Genomic DNA, 23,818 nt, shown 5'->3' with positions numbered 1-23,818 from the left:
CATTCAGCTCCCCACCCCCTTGACAATGCGAAGTGGCAGGAGCGTGCTGCGCTTCCGGGGATGGGGGGTTTGAGCGAAGGTGCGTTCAGCTCTCACACACTCCTCGCGCAGAGCGACAAGCAGGCATTTTGGCAGAAGCAGCACAAAGTCCATTTCTGCTCAGCGTGAGTTCAGCTGCCCCCCTTCACAAAGCGAGTGCAGACACATCGACGTCTGATCGCTGCGTGCAGTGTGCAGTGTTGGTCTGAGGTGTTTAAGAATGTAGAAAGTGTTTAAGAGCATAGGAAGTGTTTATAAGAGCGTGGGAAAGGTTAACAAGAGAGTGAGAATGGTTTATAAGAGTGTGGGAAGGGTTTATAAAGCCTTAAAATATGTATAAATAATAAAATAAATATAGGTCGCTACTTCGCGGATTTTCACCTATCGCGGGGGGCTCTGGAACGTAACCCCTGCGATAGGTGAGGGATTACTGTATTGTATTGTAATATTAATATAGTGTTTTCACAAAGAAATAAACAGTTTCCACCTAGGTATCTACCTTTAAAATAATTTTCAAGGGGGACGTAAGATGATATTAAATATATATTTATATACAGTGCATCCAGAAAGTATTCACAGCGCACCACTTTTTCCACATTTTGTTATGTTACTGCCTTATTACAAAATGGATTAAATTCATTTTTTTCCTCAGAATTCTATAACACCCCATAATGACAACGTGAAAAAAGTTTACTTGAGGTTTTTGCAAATTTATTAAAAATAAAAAAACTGAGAAATCCCATGTACATAAGTATTCACAGCCTTTGCTCAATACTTTGTCAATGCACCTTTGGCAGCAATTACAGCCTCAAGTCTTTTTGAATATGATGCTACAAGCTTGGCACACCTATCCTTGGCCAGTTTCGCCCATTCCTTTTTGCAGCAACTCTCAAGCGCCATCAGGTTGGATGGGAAGCGTCAGTGCACATCCATTTTAAGATCTCTCCAGAGATGTTCAATCGGATTCAAGTCTGGGCTCTGGCTGGGCCACTCAAGGACATTCACAGAGTTGTCCTGAAGCCACTCCTTTGATATCTTGGCTGTGTGCTTAGGGTCGTTGTCCTGCTGAAAGATGAACGGTCGCCTCAGTCTGAGGTCAAGAGCGCTCTGGAGCAGGTTTTCATTCAGGATGTCTCTGTACATTGCTGCAGTCATCTTTCCCTTTATCCTGACTAGTCTTCCAGTCCCTGCCGCTGAAAAACATCCCCACAGCATTATGCTGCCACCACCATGCTTCACTGTAGGGATGGTATTGGCCTGGTGATGAGCGGTGCCTGGTTTCCTCCAAACGTGACGCCTGGCATTCACACCATAGAGTTCAATCTTTGTCTCATCAGACCAGAGATTTTTCTTTCTCATGGTCTGAGAGTCCTTCAGGTGCCTTTTGGCAAACTCCAGGCGGGCTGCCATGTGCCTTTTACTAAGGAGTGGCTTCCGTCTGGCCACTCTACCATACAGGCCTGATTGGTGGATTTCTGCAGAGATGGTTGTCCTTCTGGAAGGTTCTCCTCTCTCCACAGAGGACCTCTGGAGCTCTGACAGAGTGACCATCGGGTTCTTGGTCACCTCCCTGACTAAGGCCGTTCTCCCCCGATTGCTCAGTTTAGATGGCCGGCCAGCTCTAGGAAGAGTCCTGGTGGTTTCGAACTTCTTCCACTTACGGATGATGGAGGCCACTGTGCTCATTGGGACCTTCAAAGCAGCAGAAATTTTTTTGTAACCTTCCCCAGATTTGTGCCTCGAGACAATCCTGTCTCAGAGGTCTACAGACAATTCCTTTGACTTCATGCTTGGTTTGTGCTCTGACATGAACTGTCAACTGTGGGACCTTATATAGACAGGTGTGTGCCTTTCCAAATCATGTCCAATCAACTGAATTTACCACAGGTGGACTCCAATAAAGCTGCAGAAACATCTCAAGGATGATCAGAGGAAACAGGATGCACCTGAGCTCAATTTTGAGCTTCATGGCGAAGGCTGTGAATACTTATGTACATGTGCTTTCTCAATTTTTTATTTTGAATACATTTGCAAAACTCTCAAGTAAACTTTTTTCACGTTGTCATTATGGGGTGTTGTATGTAGAATTCTGAGTAAAAAAATAAATTTAATCCATTTTGGAATAAGGCTGTAACCAAGGTTATTATAGTTTTGCCTTTTTATATTAGTTTTTATTTCTATATTTTTTCTGACCTTACTTGGAAATTCAGTTTAGTTTTAGTTTTCTTTCATCGTGTACTTTTAGTTTTAGTTTAGTTTTTATGTCACAAAGACTTTTCTATTTTATTTTTATATGTATTAGTTTTAGTTTTAGTAATTATGGCATGGAGCGCCTACGGAGTTAGTTTTGTGTCACAATCAGACAGAACTATACACTTAACAGATTTGGATATGAGTTTGTTAGTGGAAGCTTACTACACTGCCTGGTTTACTATCTGGTTTTGTTTTTTGTCTGATAAAAACAAGCATAATCAAAACTAGATACTGAATATGAATAATTTAAATCACAGGGGCTTAGGAAGAACAGGGCTCATAGACTTGAATGAGTGTGCAGACCCCACGTAGCTGTATTGAGGGAAACAAAGAAGAACAAGCATGTAGTGTGAAGGTTAGAGGTGGTGAGTCATGAATAGCATGCTATATAAATGTAATGAATTATTATTATTATTATTACCATAAGAACAGTAAACCCATAATGAGCAGGTAATAGGAATACGGACAGGCATAAAACAACAGAGACGGCGTCTGAGATTAAGAACAATACATTCATTATCTACACCTGTTTATCCAGAGCAGGATCAAAGGAAACCTGGAGCCCACCGCAGCAGGTTTGAATGTATGGCAGGAAAACTGCCTGATAGATAGATAGATAGATAGATAGATAGATAGATAGATAGATAGATAGATAGATAGGTACTTTATTAATCCCAATGGTATACAATATGTATGATATGGCTGATGTTAACAACAAAAAGAATATGATATTTCAACTATCTTTTTTGAGAGAGAGAGAAAAAAACATTGAAAAAAGGGAGACAATGGTTTACTTTCACAATATCAGGTATTTTGAGTTGTGAATATGAACTAAAAAAGATAGATAGATAGATACTTTATTAATCCCAAGGGCAAATTCACAATAAATTAATAAATATAAAATAAATACAAAAACCCATTAGTATGTCTAGTTTTTCATCACTTGTCAGATTTTCTACCTTTGTTTGTATTGCTTCATTGTGAAACGATGTTTTTAAAGCATTAGTGATTGTATGATGACCTAGTCAGTCTCTCGATCAGTGCCATTTTATTTTCAAAAATCGGGAGTGGTCTCCCCTCAACTTTCTTGTATACTCAGATATGGATATTTGAGGAGTAAACCGCAAGACAATGATTATATTTTTATATTATGTACATTAAGGAACCATTACCAACAAATCAAATTAATAATATATTGAACAATTATTATAAACGTAATGTTGAACAAATCAGACTCTGCAGCTGCATAAATACAATAAAAAAATCATATGTGTTCAGGTAAAGTACCACTTCCGGGTGATGGATTTGGCCCAAAAGTTAATACAGAACTACAATTTCATCCATCTATCTAGTTGCGTTTTTGAGTTATCGTGTTTACACACACACAGACACGTGTGCGCACACACAATTCCAAAAAGCAGTATTTTTGGACTCTGGGAAGTCTATAATGTCAATATTCATCAAAATATCGAGGTCGAATTTCTTCATGATTACTATACTTTCCCTATACTTCGTATATGAGAAGCTAAAAACTATTTCACCTGTGCGAAATGGCAGGTGAATTGCTGTCAACAAAAAGCAGTCACCTGAGAAATAAACTGAAACGTCACTCACTCGTGATTTTTCTGTCCATACGGTAAAGTTTTTGTTGACCAGCACATTCTGATTTCAGCCGTTTGAATTACATCTTGATACAGTATTAAACAAGCGCGAAGAAAGGCGGCACGCAAATCGCTTTCTATTTCACACGCTTTACGCACCCGCACTCAGCTTGCTCTGTCTCCGCAAATGCTGTGTGAACAGCCGCCCTCCGTCACCAGCCACCGTTCACTGGATGAATATGTGCGGGGACGGCTCGTGGTGGATGACTTTTTGTTTTAGAGTTAAATCTTACAAGGGTTAAAGACTAACGGCAAGAATATTCATTCAAAAATGAAAACTAAAAATATTTTAGTAAATTATTATTTTATTTCAGTTAGTCTTTCCAGCTACTTTAATAGTTTTGTTTAGTTTTAGTTTTTCATTTCGGTTTTGTTAATTATTTTATTTCAGTTTACAAAAATGTTTTTTTAATAATAGTTTCAGTTTTGATTTTAGTTTTCGTTAACTATAATAACCTTGGCTGTAACATAACAAAATGTGGAAAAAGTGATGTGCTATGAATACTTTCCGGATGCACTGTATAAGGTATATGTATGTATGGTACATTTCTGTCAGTTTGATCAGATTTATAATATAAATTGTTTCAAAATATAGCTGTGGGTTGATTTCTGTTAGTATTGTGGATTTACTCAACTAGTTTTAATAGTAATAATGATATTCTAAAGTTGTTTAAATCATTTCTGAAATATTAAATTTTTTCTTTAAAGACATTTTACTGTAATTGTAAGTCATACTCATATTTGCTGTATATACAGTGATCCCTCGCTATATCACGCTTCGCCTTTCGCGGCTTCACTCTATCGCGGATTTTATATGTAAGCATATTTAAATATATATCACGGATTTTTTGCTGGTTCGCGGATTTCTGCGGACAATGGGTCTTTTAATTTCTGGTACATGCTTCCTCAGTTGGTTTGCCCAGTTGATTTCATACAAGGGACGCTATTGGCAGATGGCTGAGAAGCTACCCAACTTACTTTTCTCTTTCTCTCTCTTGCGCTTTCTCTGATCCTGACGTAGGGGGTGTGAGCAGGGGGGCTGTTCGCACACCTAGACGATACGGACGCTCGTCTAAAAATGCTGAAAGATTATCTTCACGTTGCTACCTTCTGTGCAGCTGCTTAGTGAAGCAACATGCTGCACAGTGCTTCTCATACTTAAAAGCTCGAAGGGCACGTATTGATTTTTGCATGTTTGTTTTTCTCTGTCTCTCTCTATCTCTCTCTCTCTGCTCCTGACGGAGGGAGTGTGAGCTGCCGCCTTCAACAGCTTTGTGCCGCGGTTCTTCGCATACTTAAAAGCCAAATAGCCCTATTGATTTGTTTGCTTTCTCTGTCTTTATGACAGTCTCTGCTCCTGACGCACACTCCTTTGAAGAGGAAGATATGTTTGCATTCTTTTAATTGTGAGACAGAACTGTCATCTGTGTCTTGTCATGGAGCACAGTTTAAACTTTTGAAAAAGAGACAAATGTTTGTTTGCAGTGTTTGAATAACGTTCCTGTCTCTCTACAACCTCCTGTGTTTCTGCGCAAATCTGTGACCCAAGCATGACAATATAAAAATAACCATTTAAACATATGGTTTCTATTTTGCGGATTTTCTTATTTCGCGGGTGGCTCTGGAACGCAACCCCCGCGATGGAGGAGGGATTACTGTAGTATAAAAGGTGTGAGACATAGTTAAACTAAAAACATTTTTTCTACAATTAATATCTATGCATATTAGTAAAATTTCTCTTTTCTTTGGTGGTCTAAGAATGCTTGAAATATTGATATATTATTTATGTTTAATTTTTTTCTTGTGTACAGAATGGAGATGGTGATCAAAAGCAGGGTACAACTGGAAATGTTCAACCAGAAAAGCAAAACTCCACTAGCCATTCTCCTCAGGCTGAGAGAAGCACAGTTGACAGAGATGTACCTAATAAAAGCTTGTTGGAATGGCTAAGGCAGAACCCAAACTATAGTATGGAGATGCATCCCTTCCCTCATGCAAGTTGCTTTAATTTTGGACATATAAAAAGTGAAAACTCTTGTTGCTTTATACAGTGCAAAAATGTGTTGATAATTATCTTACATAGGTAAAATTGTACAAAAAAAGACAGACTTTAGTATCAAATAGTTGTTAACAAAAATTACAATTCACCTGTTGTTCCCTTTGCTCATAATAGACTAATATATTTGTATTTATCTAGATAATATCTATGCTTTCCATTGTCTTACTCTTGAGCCCAGTAATTTAAAATATTCTTTTTAAACCATTGAATAGTGCCGCCCTATTAATCAGAATATGTTAATTTAATACTGATGGACACTATCAATGTCAGTACCAAAACCCTAATATATAAGAGTTTAAATAGTAAAGTTCAATTGCAAAATGTTTTGACAAAGGTATTAATGCATCTAATATTTAGGTTTTATATAGGTAATGTTTCTTTCCACATTACACCACATTGTTTAAATTATTCCCCACTTATTCCAGAGCTAGAGCAGGCAGCTCTAGTTTAGGATTGCTGCTGAGATTAAAGAATTTTGAGGCAGGGAGCCTGTCATATGTGATTCATTTCACTGGCTTTCAATAACCTGCATACTTACCTGATTTCTCTTTTTATGTAAATTGTTTTCACATTCACTTGAATGAACATATTTTGCATTTGCATCAGATCCAACAGTGGGATTTGCATTGAATTATCCTGGCTCACAGACCAGAATTAGATCTGCATACCCTGCCTGTTGAGCACTCACTTTTTTCACTTACTTTAAAAAAAAAAAAAAGCAAATAATTACTATGAGTAAGCACCATGCCCAGAAGTGGAGTTTCTTGTGCACCTATGTCTAAACCTGCTGCCTTTAAGGACATTTAGAAAATGAAGAATGCTAAAGAGAAATGTGTAATTGTCTAAAATAAAATGTACAGCATCAGTACAGACTTTCACATTACTTTATTCTTAGGATTGACTAAAATGTTCTGGTAGAGTGCATAATAGGAAAACCAAAATTACACCAAGCTAAAGGTTCCCTTAAATTCAGAAATGATTCTCATGTTAGCCCTATTTATATTGTAAAATTTACTTCCTATTGTTCCCTAGACATTGCAAATTTTGCATTTTTTCTCTTGTGAACAGTATATTTTATCTGTCTGGTTCACTTTTTTTGTTCTTTAAAATGTAAAACACTTTTCTCTCTTGGAACAGAATGTTGGGATTCTACATGGATTTGCAGAGCGGCCAAAACAGAGAAGACATCGTTGCAAAGATCCCAGCAAGTTAGACGTAAAATCTTTGACTGGAGAAGAAAGAGTCCCTGTGGTTCATAAAGGAACAGGAAGAAGGGTCAGCTTTAAAATTTTAATCTTAATATCTTTGTACTGAACGTTTATATTTATAGTTGGGAAAATGTTATTAACTTACATTATTAATACAGTGCAATGCAGAAAATCTGAATTCTGAAAATCTCTGTTAAAATTATCTATGGGTGTTATATAAAGAAAACCATACTAGTGTCTGCTGTGTTGTCAAGCTGTTGGAGATACTAGGTCAAGGTAGTATTACAGCTGAGCAAAATCAGGAACTATAGTTATCTCTAAATTCAGATAGTACTTTAGAAGGGTGTTCACATGATGTGTTTGTGAATTAAAGACCTAAATGTCCAATTCTGTGAATGCACCATAATTACCACTTCGAGCTACCATTTTAATTTTCCAGCCTGACATAAATGGAAAATTTTATTTTAGATTTAGACCACTACTAAAGGATTTTTTTAAGCCTTCATCATCTAGGACTTTATTATGCGATGCTTGAGTATTCTGTTAACAAAGTCTGCATCCTAAAGTATATGAAGTATATGGGCAACTCCTTACTTTTCCCTGACTTTTCTTAAAAATGGTCTCTACAGAAAGTAGTAAATTTCAATAAATTTAAAGCCATGCCAAAGAATCGTTAAAATGATATTTTAATTGTGGAATAAAAAAACTGCAGCCACAGGGGTCCCACGGGACTAAACTTGAAGACCACTTCTTTACAGAGAGGTTTGGGGTGAGGATTAAAGCTTTGTCTCATTGTTTAACCTTGCACAACCATGGTGCACGATCATTGTTTTGTGCTCATTGTTCCTCCTACAAGTGATTTCATGCAAAGACAAACTACTTTTGACCGCTTTTTTATAAAAGGATGCTGTGACATTGTATCATAGTTTATCAGAGTTGTTCTCACAATTTTGCTTCAGGATGTCAAGTAATCTATTAAGCATCCAGACTCTAGCTCAGGAGCTTCTGTCGGTTTACACTTAGGAAAATAACCTAACTGCATACATATATATATATATATATATTATAAAAATATATATTTACTAGCCAACCCACGCCGCATAATCAGGCTGCTTTTTTAATGATTTTTAAGCACAGAGAGAAAATTAACATTTGAAAAATCGGAAATGTAATAAATCACCAAGAAAAGTAACATTTCATGTGCCCACCCCCAAGTCGTCACCTGAGTCATTTTCCTCTTTGCACAGTCCATATGCACGTGTGAGTCACGTAGACTTTTCATTGTTGTTTGCGGTTTTGGCTGCTTTTTTATATATAATCCACCAAGTCATCCGACCATGGTAGTACCGAGGGGGGGGCGTACAAAGGGCAGGGACATAATCAGTGCGAGCATATGAGCCGCTAGCCATGTTTTTGAAAGTTTGGCCCTGTGCCTTATTAATTGTCATCGCAAAGGCAAGTCTAACAGGAAATTGTCTTCGTCTTAAAGTAAAAGGCAAATTATCCGCGGCAAACTGTTTTACACGCTGCATACCAACTCGCGGCATGGTATACGCTGCATAATCACGCTGCTTTTTTAATGTTTTTTAAGCAGAGGGAAAAAAATGAACATTTGCAAAATCCATAACGCTGCTTTCAGTAAGTACAATGCACACGCGTTTAATTTGTCAGCCACTTTTTGCCAGCCGTCTTTTCTGGTTTGGGCAGCTTTTACAGTGTTACCGCTTGTGTATATTAAATCTTGAAATCCTTCGAGTAACTAATTAACTAACACCCACCCTCCCAGCTTGTGTGAAACAAATGTGCCCGTTCTTTCATCATTTTGTTGCAGCCTATCAAAGACTTGCTGATCATGTTTTGTAGACTCAATATATATTGGCTTTTCACTCAGCGCGAGGGCGCGCATTCATCTCGGATTATTACATTATGCTAGACTAATCTGCTACACGGCTGCGTTTGAAAAACCGACTTATCCCGGATGAGTTTCACCGGCATTAATGATTAGGAATCTGGTTGGAACAAAACCCTGCAGTCACAGGGGTTCACCAGGACCAAGTTTGGCAAACACTGCTGAACAGAGACGAAACCGACTCAGGTGAGGAGTGGGGGCGGGCAAAGTAGTTGCAGCTATTGATTATTCAGTGTTGTTTGCCTGGGTGTCTGATCTGCGTTGACTGACATGGCTGTTTTCTGCGTATCCCATGGTTGTATTCCGGCAGTGTGAATGCCTCGAGAGACAGGGCGTCCTTGTGTGGTGAGTTGTTGCAGTTTGTGACCACGTCGACGACATTATCCCAATGTTGGCAAACAAAGTCAACAGCCATGTTGCGAAGTTTGAGAGCAACAGTTTCGTCAATGACATTTTTACATCCAGCTAGTCTGCTAGACTAATGTGCTACACATCTGCGTTTGAAAAACCGACTTATCCCGGATGAGTTTCACCGGCATTAATGATTAGGAATCTGGTTGGAACAAAACCCTGCATCCACAGGGGTTCACCAGGACCGAGTTTGGGAAACACTGCTGAACACAGACAAAACCGACTCAGGTGAGGAGTTGGGGCGGGCAAAGTGGTTGCAGCTATTGATTATTCAGTGTTGTTTGCCTGGGTGTCTGAACTGCTCAACAGAATCATAAATAAAAGGAAAACAATGTGAAGGCAATGTCACAGGTGATCCTGTGGTATAGCGGGTCCACAGCTCCCCATCAAAAGCCCATTTTTAAATAAATAATCATCGCACTCACAGTGTAGCGAGGGGCATGGAAGTGTGGCTGAAACGGTTTCCAGGTAGACTCGTGCTGCGGGCATTTCTCCCCTGTGCAGTGTGTGAGCGAGTGAGGAGAGAGAGAGAAAGCCGGTACGTTAGAGTGAGCGAGAGCAGGCTTGAAGGCAATGTGTTCCTGTGGTATAGCGGGTCCATAGCTCCCCTTCAAAAGGCCATTTTTAATCAGGCGACTGACAGTAGTGGAGTCAAGCACAGAGAAGGTCAGCTGCAGAGAGAGCGTCTCGACTGTTGCAGGGCCTGAAGCAGGTGAGACGCTAATGAAAAAGAGGCACAGGGCTTATTGTTTTTTAAAGACTGCTTCCTTCATTGTGTTTTAACTTCAGTTTTAAAGGATTGCGCGGCTCTCTGGCGCTGCCTGTGTGTGCCTCTGTCTCTCTCTGGCGCTGCCTCTGTGTGTGTGCACGGCTCTCTCTCTCGCGCTGCCTGTGTGTGCCTCTGTCTCTCTCTGGCGCTGCCTGTGTGTGCGCGCGGCTCTCTCTCTCGCGCTGCCTGTGTGTGCCTCTGTCTCTCTCAGGCGGCTGCCTCTGTGTGTGTGCGCGGCTCTGTCTCTCTGGCGCTGCCTCTGTGTGTGCCTCTGGCTCTGTCTCTCGCGCTGCCTGTGTGTGCCTCTGTCTATCTCTGGCGCTGCCTCTGTGTGAACCAAGGTTCCACTGAGGTTGACTAATGAAAAGTCAACGTGGCTCAGAGCTGCAAGTGGACTGTGGCACAGACAAACAGAAATGACGGCATGTTTTCCGAGGTGTCGCGTCCGAGTTGGTGGGCGTGGCTGTGATTTTTTCGTCGTATCCAATGGTCTAAGAGTTGGTGGGCGTGGCTCCTTCCTGCGTGCGCCATTGGCGTCTTACTTTTTGCGGTTTAGTGAATCCACACCCCTTCCGGCGTGCTTTCCATGGGTGGCTACTTGTCTCCCGGCTTAGTGAATTATATATATATATATATATATATATATATATATATATATATATATATATATATATATATATATGTATATAATTCCATTAGACTGTTTATCTGTGGATGACATCCATTAATATTTAACATGTAGTACCTTATCACAGCTCTTGTGGCAAATTGGAATTTATCACGTAGAAAAGAATACAGAGTAAGAGAAATGGGACAATAATTGAAAAAGGCAAGGATAAGGCCAGGCATACACTACAATTTTTAAAAGTTGTGGTCAAGCAACTCTTCACACTGCATGACAGTCTACAGTCGAAAATGTTTTCAAACTGTACAAGCATGTTTGATACAATTGACATGCCATAATGTGGGTGCTCAGACTATATGGGTACATGGCCCCAACAGACAGTTTTACCCACTGACATAAAGCTTTGCCCATTCCAAAAACAATATGGCCACAGATTTTTCAAAATGTCAACAAATAAAGGAGTTGTGTTACTGACTCTTGCTGTATTTTGCTTTGAAACTACAAAGATAAAACCAAGGCATATTTGGACACAGAGATGATTGGGTAGATGCGTACAGGGGTGTCTGTTTTACAGAGAGAATTGAAGGTATGTAATCCATACTATTGTGTGTTTATTTTGGGTTCTTCCAATAAATGTTAGTCATTTATCATTTAGTTATATGTGTCTTGCTATATAATAGTTAATTTTTTTTTAACCAAAAGGTGAAAATGTGTGCGATAGCTTCAGTGTATAATGTCAAGCCACTATATGTCACATAGGTTTATACATAAGAGTTTCATTGTTGGAGCTCGGTTAGCCATTGTGTCTGTCCAAACAATGCATGCTCTTTGCAAAATGTCTGTTGTTGTTATTGCTGTAACACACACGCACTCACTCACTATGGTCACTACACAATGAATTATGGAGAATTCGATAGTGACATTGAAAAACTGGCTTATGGGACTGCTCACACTACAAGACAGCTAACTGAAATTTCTGATATGACAGAAGTTCTTCCTATCGTACTGCATGTGAAACGATGGCTGATGAAGCTGAAATTCACTCAGTGCATGAAAATCGGGCTTAAAATCATGACAAAAGTCACACAGTGCATGCCCAGCATAAGACAGATGGGGAGGGGGCAAAATGTTGCAGGTTAAATACTGTAGAGCAGTGTTTCTTTTATTCCTCACAACCCAGTTCATGACGACCATCAGATTTCCCCTTTGGAGTACTACCACCAATAGTCATCCGGGTGGAGGAGTCATAGCAAATTAGTGTCAATTGCTTGTACGGCCCACAGTGAACCTTAGCGAAGCACTTTGTAAAATGTATGCAGCTTTTTCACATTATATACAGTGGTGATTCACGACCTGAAAGCTAAGCTGTTCCTTTGCTGCCATCATTACATTTTTCAGTATGTGCTAATGGAATGTACAAATAGTCTGTAACATCATCCTTCTTTTTCACTTCTTTAAGTGACATGTTTGAGCCTTATCCTGGATGCAGCCAGTCATTTTTACAATGGGATGTAGTAAAGCTACCCCTTCTTTTGAATGATACAAAGTATGAAACTCTGTCAAGAGATGCTACGTGATTAAGAAAAAAAGGGGTTCCCAAACTAGAGAAACAATTCTGGTGCCACAAGAACCTTTGAATGTCTTGCTTCTTTTTAAAGGATGTGAATGATAGTAATTCAAACTCCGAATTGGTCATTAAATGTACATAAAAATCAAATACAAGAGATTTGACTTGGACTTTAGATTTGAAGGAAATTGACAGTTAAGATACCTAATTTTTTTTCAGTTGGGAGGAGCAATGGCCCCAGCAATGAAAGAGCTCTCTCGGTGGCTTGATGCAAACACTGATTATGCTGTGGCTCCAGACTGGGCAGAAATTGTTCGGCACTCGGTAAGTCTCCTGTTAGCAAGAAGAAAAAAAAAAGTAAGTCTAGGCAAAGAGAAACATATTTATAAATAGTTTGAAGAAAATCTTAAACAGCTAGATCACATTGTATGCAACAAAAACTAGTGGAGTACAGATTACAGCATTGTGGATTCCTTGATTTTGTTTCTGTCAAACTGACTTCCATGAATTCTCTGCCTGGTTCTGTATCCATTTCTTGTCTTATTTTATCTCATTTTATCTCCTTCTCCAACAAAATTTTAAATCATTTTTTTCTTCTTACTCTTATACTGGTAATTTTTTCTCATTGCTTTTGTTACAAATGTTTTTATTAGGTTTAATGTAGCATTCAATTATAATAATAAATGCCTTCATTAGTGTGATGCACAATATTATTTTTCCCTTCTTAACTTATTTGTCCCTGTTCCTTCCAGTGATAGCCATATAACTATAATGTACAGATACATAAATGAGTTCCAAATAGAAAGAAACATTGTAAGATCAATGGTCAAAAATTATTTTGGAATATGATAAAGAAGGATGTGCCCAGGAAAGGCTACTTTGTTATGCAGAATAGCTGGACAGAGTTCCACTGAGTAAACTTCCATTATTTACAGTCTCAAATAATATATTCTATCTTTCAAATATTGAACAAGCGAGAGTATCGGAGGATTCTTCAGAATAAGCAAGATTAGTCAGTGAACAAAGAATTCGTCAAAATTCAATGTGTTAATAATATCTTTAAAGGGTGTACAGCAAGTTTAATGTAAATAATTTCGGATAGGACAGATGGAGGATGAACATGTAGAAAAGGTACAGTAGATACACTTCCAACAACACAAAAATACTACTTGTTTGTAACTGCTTGACTAAAACTTGAAGGCAAAAGGACCCGGTGCTTAATGTTAGCTCTACCCAAAATTTGGTAAACGTACTGTACCTCTTTTTCTGCTTTTCTTTAATTTCTGCTTTTTCATCTTTACAGGGTTTCTTACCAGAAGGGAAGTTCAACAGAATTCTCACAGAGCCAGTGTCCAGGGACTTGGGTCCAAGGAGACGTGGTAGGCGTCCACGAAGCGAAATAATCAAATCAGCTGGAATCATGGCAGATTCTTCATCTACAGTGGGTCCTTTATTCATGAATGGACTCATCAGTGGCATGGATTTGGTGAGCCTTCAGAACCTGAGGAACATGCAGAGCATTCCTCTGACTGGAGTTATGGGGTTTCCTCATAGCTTTGCTGCAGTTTCAGCAGGGGAGGATCCCAAAAACAGTGTAAACATGTTGCCTATGATGCTCCACAGTATGGCAACTGTTCAGCCACACATGTTTAGTGTTAGTGGACTGCTGAACCCAATGGTGACAACAGCAGCAACCACTGTAACACCAACAGTAACCTCTACATCGGAGAGCACAGCCAACAGTAGTGACTCCTCCAGCACAGAGACAGCATTGACAGACAAGGAGAGACCAGAAGAGTCAAAAAAAGAAGATAAGGCATCTGAGGAAATTTCAAACAGCTCTGGTACCATCTCTGGGACAGGCAATCACCCCGAAACCACAGTAACCACAACTGGCACTTTAGCATTTAATCCCTTTCTGATCCCAGGAATGTCCCATGGACTGTTGTATCCGCACATGTTCCTTCCTCATGGTATCAGTATGGCACTACCTGGGATGCAGCCTGCAAGTCCCTCAGATGGTTCCAACACAGAAAGCCCCAAGCGCAAAAAGAGGAAAGTCAAAGACGAGTGTGGGGCAGAGATTACTGCCAGCACTGGACATAAGGCTGAAAGTGCTACATCACCTCAAATAACTCTGGAAAATCAGACTGAAGCCAGCACAAAGTCTGGTGAATCAGAATCCTCTTGTGGGTGTGAGCCAGAAAGAAAGCAGGAAGAAGAGGGGTGGGATTTGCATGAAGGGGAAGTGGGAAATCAAATTAAAGGTGATGTGTTCCATTAGACCACCTCTAGTACTTTACTACAAAGTTACCAGTTTGTGGTGTGTAGGTGAGAGATAATACATGTAAAGTCTTTTAATATCACTTATTAATGTTTCTAGCTCTCCACAGTCCTTGATTTGTGATTGTACTAGCCCCACCCATTTCAAGTTGGTTACATAAAACATAACACTAAATGGTACTTAAGGGTAAAGCATGCATAGGCATGCACCCCGACCCTTAAGACCCACCTGCTGTCTAGGGTTTGAATGGAGTAGTATTGAGTTATCTAGCTGCAACACGCACACATTGCATCTTGGGTTTTTTGATGGTATATGAACATTGGTTGACAAATCCAAGGTGGAAACATTGGGATGAAAGAAACTGTTTATTCACCTCCACCTTTCCCATTTTAAACTTATTAATACTGATAATGTTTTCCTTCTCATTTGCATACTTCACTGCTCATGCTTTCTTGCCTTTTCCTGCTCAGTACAGACTTGTACAGTTTCCTTCACGCCATTTAGTATTATGTTAAGGCATTGCCATTATTTTTATTACCCACTCTATTAAGAACCTAAAAGTGGAAAAAGGTTGAATCAAATTAAAAATCATAATGTCTGATGTTTGTCAGCACGCCTCTGAAGATTTTTGAGTTCTTATTTTAATCAGCACATGAGGTATTTTAAACAAGACGTACCTTTTTACACATTTTTGATTTAGTAGCCTTTATTTTAAAAGATTACAAACTCCAAAAAAATCAATTCTTGTCAGTGATGGTCACTTTCTAAATGATCATATTTACTATAGGTTAACCTACAGTGCTAGGTTATAATGATAATTTCAGTGCCATAGTGGGAATACGTTGGATTACAGTATCTTTTATTACAGTGCAGGTGCACATAAGCGCAGTTCATGGTAGAGGAGAAGTTCATGTGAATGACATGAAAATAAAGAAAGAGTAGCCTATTTGTTGGTGGGTACAGAAGAAAGGCCACAAAGTCAGGTTTAATGTATGTATAACCTCCCCTATTTTACAATACTAGAGCAGTAGAGTTAAACATATATGAAAAGTTTTAAAATATATATTTTCTTAATGTTTCAAAAAGGCCTTGTCTTTTTTTTTTTTATCTTCTACCTAATGTTTATGTTACACATATTATTATGCCTTGCCAGTACTTTATGTTGTTTGTTTTTAATAGTATCTCACTATATATAAAGGCTGGAATTCTTTTTATTATCCAAAAATCTAATCCTTATGTTACCTTACCACTGCCACATTTTCAGTTTTACTTCCGCCATTTAAAAAGGGTCTTTTATTCTTACTCTTACATAAATACTTCTATTTCCCCATGTATGTATTCTTAATATGTATTTCCTTTGTATCAGTGCAGATGACCTCATCATTGCAATTAAGTGCCAGCTTGGTTCCCTTTTCTTTTCCTTTTTATACTTACTGTTGTCATTTTTTTGTGTTACTTGTCTGAATAGGTAGATTTTAAATAAGAATCATCACATGTAGTTTGGTTATCTGGAGGTTCCATCATTCTGTGTTTTCCCAGGTGGAAATTCACAGATACTCACCTTTGTCTTGTTTAATTAGAAAGTGTGATAGAATCCTTCATGAAAAAAGCCTTATTTCATGTTTTTGCTTCTATGCAGATGGTTTATGGTATGTGTGCAATTTCAGTTGCTTACAATTGGTCCTTCGAAAAGAAAAAAAAAAAAGTACTGGTGCGTTTTTTGTTTTTTCTCATTCTACACCAGGGCACATAATAGATTAGTGCCTATTATTCATCTTCAAGACTGGCTTGTATTGTGTGTATCTTGGCATGTTGTTGGTAGTGTCATATTGTTGTCCAGTTTTTTTTTTTATTTTTGTTTTCGTTTTTTCTGGGGTAAAGCAAAAACGAAAATTAAAAACAAAAAAGCAGTTACTGCCTTACTGGGAGAAGGAAAAGAGCATAGGCAAGATATGATGAAATGCAGCTACATTCTACCGACTCAGAGCTCAGGGTTAGGGTCCCTGTTATTTTAATCTCCTGCATAGCATGGGTGCTGTCTGTTCATTTTCTCTAACATAATGTGAACAATAGCTGTGGTATCCTCTTTGGGCAGCTAGACAAGGTACAAGTACAGCTGGCTGTACTCTTCTGCAGCTTCACACCTCAACTACTGCTAACAGCTAGCTAAAATAGGTCTTCCCATAGTAATTCATTTTTTAATGTTGTCATTATTTTAGTACAGTCTGAGAAAGTGTGAAGTTGGAAACGTAAAGGAGTTGGCCTCCTTGTACCCTCTTACACATAAAACTCCTCTAATCAACAAAAGATAACCATCATTCCATTGTAACTCTTCAAAATATTCATCCATTTATAATTTTGGTTCAAAAGTGTTATAGACAATCATTTTATAAAGAGTCTCTTCTCCGCATATTAGGTGGTTATGGCTTAATTTCCTTGGACCAAATCTGACAAGAAAGCAAGATGGTCACAGAGTCCATTCAGCACTCCATCCACATTCTAACCATCGTATCAAGAACAGGTTTGCAGGGAACCAGTGCCTTTGTTGGCAGAACTGGACATAAGATAGAAATCAACCCTGGGCAAGGTGCCAGTCCCTCTCGGAGCACACTTGCCCATACCCCCCATCACTGATTCACGCACTGGGCCAATCAGAGTTGTCATTTATCTTTACACATGTAGGAAACAGGTAGACTTTTGCTAAAATTAAACATGTTTTAATTTGCACAATTTTACCTAAACTGTTTTACAGAATGCTTTTTAATGTGCATATTCTTTGAACTTATTTTAAAGATTTTTTTAAGACAGAGGCTATGAAGTACCACTTCTGTTTTAGTGCATTTCTGAATACGCTCTTTATGTGTAAATGCATATGCTTGAAAGATAAATAACTCCTTAATATGATAAGCTAAGGGCAGTCGTATTCTTGAATTAGTTTTCCAAACATTTAAAGTACATTTGTTTTGTAAATTTACAGAATGTACTGTATGTGCCGTGGAATTTAGTAATTTCCATTATTCACCTACAGTTTTACTTTGCCATCTTTACATTGTTTCGATGCCAGAAATAAAATCAGAAAGCTTAACCATTTACTTGATTGTAAATAGCAAAAATTACTGGATTTGATGCAAAGCTACAGTGAAAGGGAACCTTCAAATGTCTCTGATAAGCTGCAAAAAAGAGGTGAGGAAGGACAGTGTTTCTCATTCATATTTGTTTAAATGTGTTTCTTTGTAGGATTTTCCCTGCATTATTAAATATGTGGACAAGCCTAAGAAAATTTGCTGTTTTAGGAGTCAATCTGGTTTGTCATCTTCTTTGGGCTCGTTCATCGATCTTTGTGGCAACAGCATCTATCAACTTCAAATTTCATCTTTTATGAGCAGTTGTACAAACTTGAAAGTTTTTCATCCGGTGATTTCCCTTTATGGGGTTTTCTTTTTAGTTTATTTTATCATGATTATTATTAAGTCATAATTACTTTAAATATTCACAATAGGACTAACAAGTTCACTACTTGCAAACAAACTGGCTTGAGGCTTAGCTGCAAGTGCCATCTTTCTGGCTTGTATAGGCCTGATGGTCTACTGTTAATCTGCAAATAGAGAGACATTCCCACCAGTGATTGAAGGTCCATGCCTCAGGTGACAGTGAAACCAGTTTGCTGAAGATTTACAGCCTCATCCTAGCTTTTCACTGACTCCCAATTCTCATTTTTAAAAACTTGAAGTTTTCTAAGCAGTGCAAAAGAATAAAAAAAAAAGGTTGATGACAGTGTTGTAATATTTATTCCGTTTACATGTTGTCTCTCTATTTACTATGTTTGTAGTCCTTTTCTGTTACATACTTGTTGAATAATCCAAAGGTCCAATATTTTGGAGTCAAATATTTCAGATTTATTTATTTTACATTTCATGGTTATCATTGTTCCTTTTTTTTACCTCTTAAGTTATATATATGTAAAAGGCAAAATTTTGATATTGCAAGCAATCTAAAGATATTAGCATATAAATATATCCATCTAAGGTTTTCTGTTATCAAGCCCTTTCAGTTTAATTTTGTAAACAAAACAGCTGAAGTTTTACCTTCAGTGTAATGCTGCAATTATTTTTGAAAGCATTAAGTTGTTCTTCAGTCATTACATGAATTTGTTCACAACTGTCTGAGAGCAGGAACTTTCTTTTAGTTTGTATCATTCCTTTAAAAATGCATGTTTTAGCACATATTGACTTTATTATTCAAAAATTGAGGGCAAGTTGAAAGACAGATGAGCAACTTTTTTTGTTATTATTTTTATTTTTTATTTTATTTTTTTTTAACACCACGGGTGCAATAAAAAGCACTCAAGGTGCTGCCTTTGTGGGCTATGTGCTATTATGTACCCCCAAGCCTGCTAAGACAGGGAGTTTCTACAGGCACCTTGAAGCGCTTTCTAAGGTAATCAAATATAGTGACATCAATTGTGCATATTTTCATACAGAAATGTAAATATATGCTAAGGATAAAAAAAAAATCTTAAAAATAATAATTTACTGTACCTTAAGAAACTGTTTTGCAATGTGGGGTTAAAAGTAGATAGAGGTATATACTGTATGTGTTATTAAAAAAAAATGATTTTAAAAAGAAAGACCTAAACTCAGACAGCAGCTGTATTTGCTCATTTTAATTTCTGTATTATGTGCTTGGCCTCACAATGAGCCATCTGTGGGGTCTTTTAGGCACTCCAAGTGGCAGGATCCAGGTAAACGTCTGTCATAGACTGATAGTAAATTATAGAGGCTCAATCTATATAGATTTGAATTCAGCTTCATGGTTTACATGCTGTTTCAAGTTACTTTGTTGGAAAAGCAACTGTAATTCCATGTGGACCAATCACAACACCCAGAGTCTGACATGTGATCTTTTATTGTGCAATAAAAGATGACTTTCAACTTTTATATCTCCTGTGTATACTTCATGTCTTACAGCAATCCTCAGTGTTAATATACAATGTTAATGAAACAAAAATGCTTTTATTTTTGCTGTAGAAAAAAAAAATGTGTATGTTTTTCAAATCTACCCATAAGTAACATGTATTAATAGTGCTATAAAACTATCCCTTACTGCAGTTAGGAATAGGTATGAGACATGTCGGTGCTTTTGTTAACTCGGGCTGTTTTGTTAACGTACATTGTATTTTTGACTTTGTTGACAGCAAAATAATAAGTTAACAGGTCTTCAAAATACAGACACAGCTACCATTAGTCAATATTTACACAATATTCAACAATATACAATATCATGTCAGGCAGTGTACATGTTAATTCATCCAGTCATTTAATCATAATGGGTAAAACACCTACATTTTTGCTGGAATATTGTTAAATAAAATACTTAAGGAAAATCAGAGCAGTGAACTCTGAGGACACATGTTCAAATGGAAGCAGTCAAACCCATTAAAATGGCTTTAGCAATCAAGCCTATAACTCGGGGTGCCTTCAGTGAACTTGAGGATTTCATTAAAGGATACTGAGCATTAACTTCAGAACATTTAATTTACTATATTTCCGATTGTTTTGTTTTTACAGTTTATGCACAGGAGTCTAGTCCATAAAGTATGTTTCCAGACATACAGTAAATGCAGTGGTGAATTAATTGCAGGTAGCTCTTTAGTGAAACTTGTTCAACAGGGTTGAACACAAAGCCAGCATATCATTTTAGGGCAAACGAAAGTCTACTCAAACACAGTAAGAACATGCAAAATCCACACTGCATCTTGGCCAGGATTTGGCTCCAGGACTGAAACTGAGAGATAGCACCACTAACCTTCTTGATGCATCATTACTAATTGCTTCCTAGGGAATTACTTTTAGTAGAAAATGCTTGTCCAAATAAGGTGTTGGTAAAATTATATTTATCAATTTTAATAAACTCCTATTAGCAATTGCAAACAGGAAATATTTTCATTCAGTTCCAAAATGTGATTGATTGTATGCAAAATGTAAAATTTCTTGTGGTGAAGAAAATTGTAAATCCATGTCGCTAATAGTTTACAACAGACATTTGGTGACTTATAATTTACCAGTAATCCCCTTTCATTTGCACTTCAGCTTAATTGCTAGGGAACATATTTGCTAGGAATTTGTCTTGGTGCTACATTACAAGGTAAATATAATTTACCTCCTTGACATTAACCCCAGGCATGACAAGTGCTTGGAATTCTATGCAAAACTGGCTATTTCCAAGACACTGTCAGGGTGACATGTAATGATCTTCTTTATAGTGTTAAGTCCAGAAACGTGTTAACTCTTCAATATTCATGGTTGGTTTGGGTGGGGGGGCTTCAACCAAAAAAAACGCACACAAGAAATCATAAAGCCAGTTTTTAGATCAAATCGAAACTGAACTATAATGATGACCATTTGAATTGGTCATGAAACCCAGACAGTGAAACTGTCACCTGTTTTTCAGATTTCAACCTAAAAGTGGCAGTGATGTTTGTGTTTGGCTCCGACAGTCCTGCATCTCCTCATTGCCCATTTATGGGAAACCCCAATCTAAAGGTGTATGTTAATTATGATATCTGGATTATTTATGATTTGTCAATGACATCCTTGTGCAGAAATCAGTTGTTGAAACAAACCACTATGCGGAGCAATATTAGAAAATTTGCAGTAAACCATTTGCCTGTTGCTGCAAGTGACATGTGGGTGTTTTTCAGTCTACTGATACTGCAAGGCATAGTGGGTAAACCAGTTCTGACTTGGTTCTATTCAGCAAACTGGTTGTTACAGACACCCATTTTTTTCAGTGAAGTTATGAGTGAATGTTGTTTTTCACTCATTATGAAATGGCTACATTTCATTAATATCATTGACTATGATGAAGCCAATCACCCAGTACAAAATCTGTACAAACTGTGGGATGTGTATCAGGTAATCATCAAAAATATGCAGAAGGTTTATGTTCCTGATCCTGACACAATTATTGACGAAAGTCTCGTGGATTACAAGAGAAGACTGCTATATCAAGTTCTACTTACTGAGCGAAGCAAACTCTGGATACAGCTGGAACCCATTACACTGGCAGACAGACCAATTGGGTGGCAACTACAGTCAGTATTGTTCCCCTACATCATCTTTGCTGTCATTGGTGGACCCTTTGCTTGACCAAGGTTACTTTATAACAATGGAAAATGTATATACCTCACGTGAGCTGCTTAAGATCTTACTTCAAATGAAAACTGATGCACACGTCATTGCACAATCAAATTACCGTTTTATGTTTGGCGACTCCAGTTGCGTGAATGTGTCATGCTGCAAGTGTGATGCAGTAGCTACTGTACATGGCAAAAAGGCAAAATGCCTGCAATCAAGGTGAAGGACATAAAAAAGACGCCTGCCTCTTAAGCACTGTTCACAGTACAGCAATTGTCAATAATTGTGTCAGGGGCAATATGGAAGTCTGTTTGCTGTTTGGAGCCCTCTTCAGCATCAGAGTTGTGCTCTGTGTCCTGCACTGCCTTCCCCTGTTTTGCAGCCAGTGTGGTGTTGTGGTTAATGCTTTGGACTTCAAGCCCTGAGGTTGTGGTTCAAATCCAGCCACTGACAAGTCACTTCACCTGCTGGTGCTACAATTGGAAATGTAACCAATTGTATCTCAGATGTTGTAAACTGCTTTGGATAAAGGCATCAGTCAAATAAATAAATGTAAATGCAAGTCATTGTGCTGTGGAGAGTTACAGTGACACAATGGGCCACGTCAATCGTGTGGATCAGGCACTGGCATTCTACCCCGTCATATACACACAACAGAAAAAGTATTTCCAAAAAACCTTTTGACATCTTTTTGAATAATTGCTATGTGCATTTGTAACTGTTCTGAAACTTATAATATGAAGCATGTACACTAAATCTCTTATCAGTACAGCAGCAACCATTAGACTGACTTTTTCCTACTGTGACTATGTTGGAGTTTTGGTATTTACATGTTTCTGTTACACATAATAACATTTTATGTTAAAAAAAAAAAAATGTTTTTGGCTCATTTTCCCGGAGCATAAACAACGCTAAGGAGGCTACACAACCCAATGTGGACATCATCAAAATGTTCTATACAATAGTAGTGAAAAATATTGTACAAAACACATCGATAAAAAATATAAGTACAGTATATATTGAAGAATATATACAATATAAGAAATAGAACTGCACTTTGGCCCAGTGATATATCAGGTAAGTCCCCTTAAAATAAAAACAAAATGCTCCAAGTTCTTTTTGCATTTGTTGTTTTGAAACATTTCTAGTCTTTCTACATTCAATTTGGAACAATACATCATCACATACTCTACTGTTTCTGGTAACTTAAGTAATTCACACATATAATTCTCATGCTTTCCCATAACTACTATTATTAATTCAATGCAGTATGCCTTAGTCTCAGCCTTGTCAGCCATACATTCTCTTTGCCCATAATCCATGGTACTACCTACCCTTTGTGCTTTCATCCTATATCTTCTGCCACTTCTTAATTCCAGCCACTTTTACAACAGACTCCACTTCCTCCCTTCCTATACTAATTAGAATATACACCTTTTGCCTTTGAATTGTCTTTTTATCAGAACTGTCTGCTTTTCACTCCTAGTGTGGGCAGGTTCCCAATAAAATTGGACCACTCCACCCATATATTTCAAACTATACAATAAAGAACAGGTTTCTAGTAACAAATTATGCAGGTTGGATTCAAAGCATTTTAAACTCTACAACACTGAATATAAATATGCACATATTACAACTCTGTGGTTTAACTTGTTCCACCCACTGTAAGCCAATATCTATTGCTAACATTTCTGCCTTCTACAATGATAGACCTTCACTCAGTTTTTTCCCCTTTGATTTGATAAAATATGGAATAAAAACCCTTCTACTTACTTTACCACTAACTGGATTTTTATACCCATCTGTTTATATTTGTTTTTATGAATAAATTATCTGGAGTAAATATTTTTCAGTCAAATTTTTATTAAACATTTAATTGACACATATCAGAAAATAA

At 37.7% G+C, this 23,818-nt stretch overlaps 1 protein-coding gene across 2 annotated transcripts in view; it reads left to right on the top strand.

Annotated features, from left to right (window-relative positions):
• chd6 (chromodomain helicase DNA binding protein 6) overlaps positions 1-19,722 on the top strand; it is a 254,759-nt gene extending 235,037 nt beyond the window's left edge. For both annotated transcript variants that reach the window (XM_028812022.2, XM_028812021.2), the window contains exons 36-39: positions 5,765-5,947; positions 7,150-7,287; positions 12,721-12,825; positions 13,805-19,722. In XM_028812022.2, coding sequence (XP_028667855.1) covers positions 5,765-5,947; positions 7,150-7,287; positions 12,721-12,825; positions 13,805-14,785 — 1,407 coding nt within the window. In that variant the 3' untranslated portion in view covers positions 14,786-19,722. The remainder of the gene's footprint in view (positions 1-5,764; positions 5,948-7,149; positions 7,288-12,720; positions 12,826-13,804) is intronic.
• The last annotated feature ends 4,096 nt before the right edge of the window (positions 19,723-23,818 follow it).

The sequence above is a fragment of the Erpetoichthys calabaricus genome, chromosome 10, assembly GCF_900747795.2.
Source record: "Erpetoichthys calabaricus chromosome 10, fErpCal1.3, whole genome shotgun sequence".
Taxonomy (NCBI): domain Eukaryota; kingdom Metazoa; phylum Chordata; class Cladistia; order Polypteriformes; family Polypteridae; genus Erpetoichthys; species Erpetoichthys calabaricus.
Note: the sequence above shows the minus strand (reverse complement) of the source record. Positions and strands in the feature narration are given on the sequence as shown.